The sequence below is a fragment of the Histoplasma capsulatum genome, genomic scaffold (assembly GCF_000149585.1).
Source record: "Histoplasma capsulatum NAm1 scaffold_165 genomic scaffold, whole genome shotgun sequence".
Classification (NCBI taxonomy): domain Eukaryota; kingdom Fungi; phylum Ascomycota; class Eurotiomycetes; order Onygenales; family Ajellomycetaceae; genus Histoplasma; species Histoplasma mississippiense.
In genome coordinates, this window is record NW_001813817.1 from 1 (window position 1) to 1525 (window position 1525).

Sequence of the window (1525 nt, forward strand, 5' to 3'; positions counted from 1 at the left end):
GCGTTTGGGTCCCACCGGTTATAGATCTCCCCACAGGGGTTAAATTTGGTCCGTGAACGGTTTTCGCAGTACAATCGGGGTTCGTGCAGCTTGTTCAACTCCCAACGGGTTCACCGGGCTCTTGGAGATGCGTTTGAAAGTCCAACGGGTTTTCGTTCCCAGCGTGTTCAGACTTCCAACAGGGGTGATGCGGTCATCCCAAGGAGTTTGGGGTCCCAATGGGCTAAAGCGCTCCTTGGACGGCGTTTGACGTCCAACGGGGTTGGGTCCAGCCTGTACGACATCCTCATCCAACGGGTTCGACATCCAACGGGTTTGGGTCCAGCATGTTCGACTACCAACGGGTTAATGCGCTCCTGGGACGGGTTTGACGTCCAACGGGTTTGACGTCCAACGGGTTTGACGTCCAACGGGTTGGGTCCAACGGGTTCGACGTCCAACGGGTTGATGGATTCATCCAACGGGTTCGGGTCCAATGGGTTAATGCGCTCCTTGGACGGGTTCGACATCCAACGGGTTTGGGTCCGGCGTGTTCGACTTCCAACGGGTTAATGCGCTCATCCAACGGCTTCGACGTCCAACGGGTTTGACGTCCAACGGCTTGGGTCCAGCGTGTTCGACTAATGTTTGTTTTTCTGTGTTTAAAATCACTCCAGAATGAACCCTTTCAGTTTTTTTATATATTTTGCTATTTTTATTTACTTTGTTGATCTCATTCTGTACCTGCATATGGTTTTGTGATGACATCCAACCCTGACTGAGACATGGAGTCCAGCTGTGTTGGGTCTGTCAGTGCTTGTACATGCTCCGTATAGTTCCTCCAACATACTGACATTCAGATTGCCGCCAACACATGTAGCCATTGTGGATGAGCGGCTCATGTATTGGTTTGTTCAATTCTGTGGATAATATCAACTGGCTGAGATCATGCGCGATATGATCCCACTGTTGAATTATCTGCTTGATACTCTGTGTGGCTGTATACTTTAACTGATGAGTTGAACCCTTCAAATGCCGTTCAATTTCTGTTGGCCATACTGCATACTTGCATAGACGGCATATGGGGATGGGGTATGATTCACACTGAATGAAAAATTGATATTCCATCTTAATGAAGTCAGTGTATTCGTGAGTTGATATATATATATATATACATATATTCTTGGAAAATGAAGTATAAACACACTTCACTCGACAATGATAATTTGCTCTAAATTTAAGTTTTGTAATGCTTCTAAGCAATTGCAGATCAATACTTAAATGTATGATGTTAATTTCTGTCTGATTGTTATTTCCATGATCTGTGACCGTTTTGATGATGGTAGTTGCCCTGGGGCGAAATATATATATTTAATATTGATAACTCTGCAAAACAACTTATCTCCCTTAATGTTGTAATAATACGCTTTTCTGACGAAATTATGTCTTGAAATTAAATATCATACTCTGTATATATAATATAACTGGCTCCTGAGGATCTTGTGGGGCCGCGGTAGAGCGGACCCCAGTGCAGGGCACGGCGGAA

The 1525-nt window shown here is 45.2% G+C and overlaps 1 protein-coding gene across 1 annotated transcript; it reads right to left on the reverse strand.

Moving 5' to 3' along the window:
* Positions 1-39: 39 nt before the first annotated feature.
* HCAG_09284 (predicted protein) lies at positions 40-863 on the reverse strand (the record flags this gene model as incomplete). The annotated part of the gene is made up of 3 exons (XM_001535740.1): positions 40-334; positions 515-635; positions 830-863. 3 exons carry the CDS (start codon positions 861-863, stop codon positions 40-42), a joined length of 450 nt encoding a protein of 149 aa, XP_001535790.1.
* Positions 864-1525: the final 662 nt, after the last annotated feature.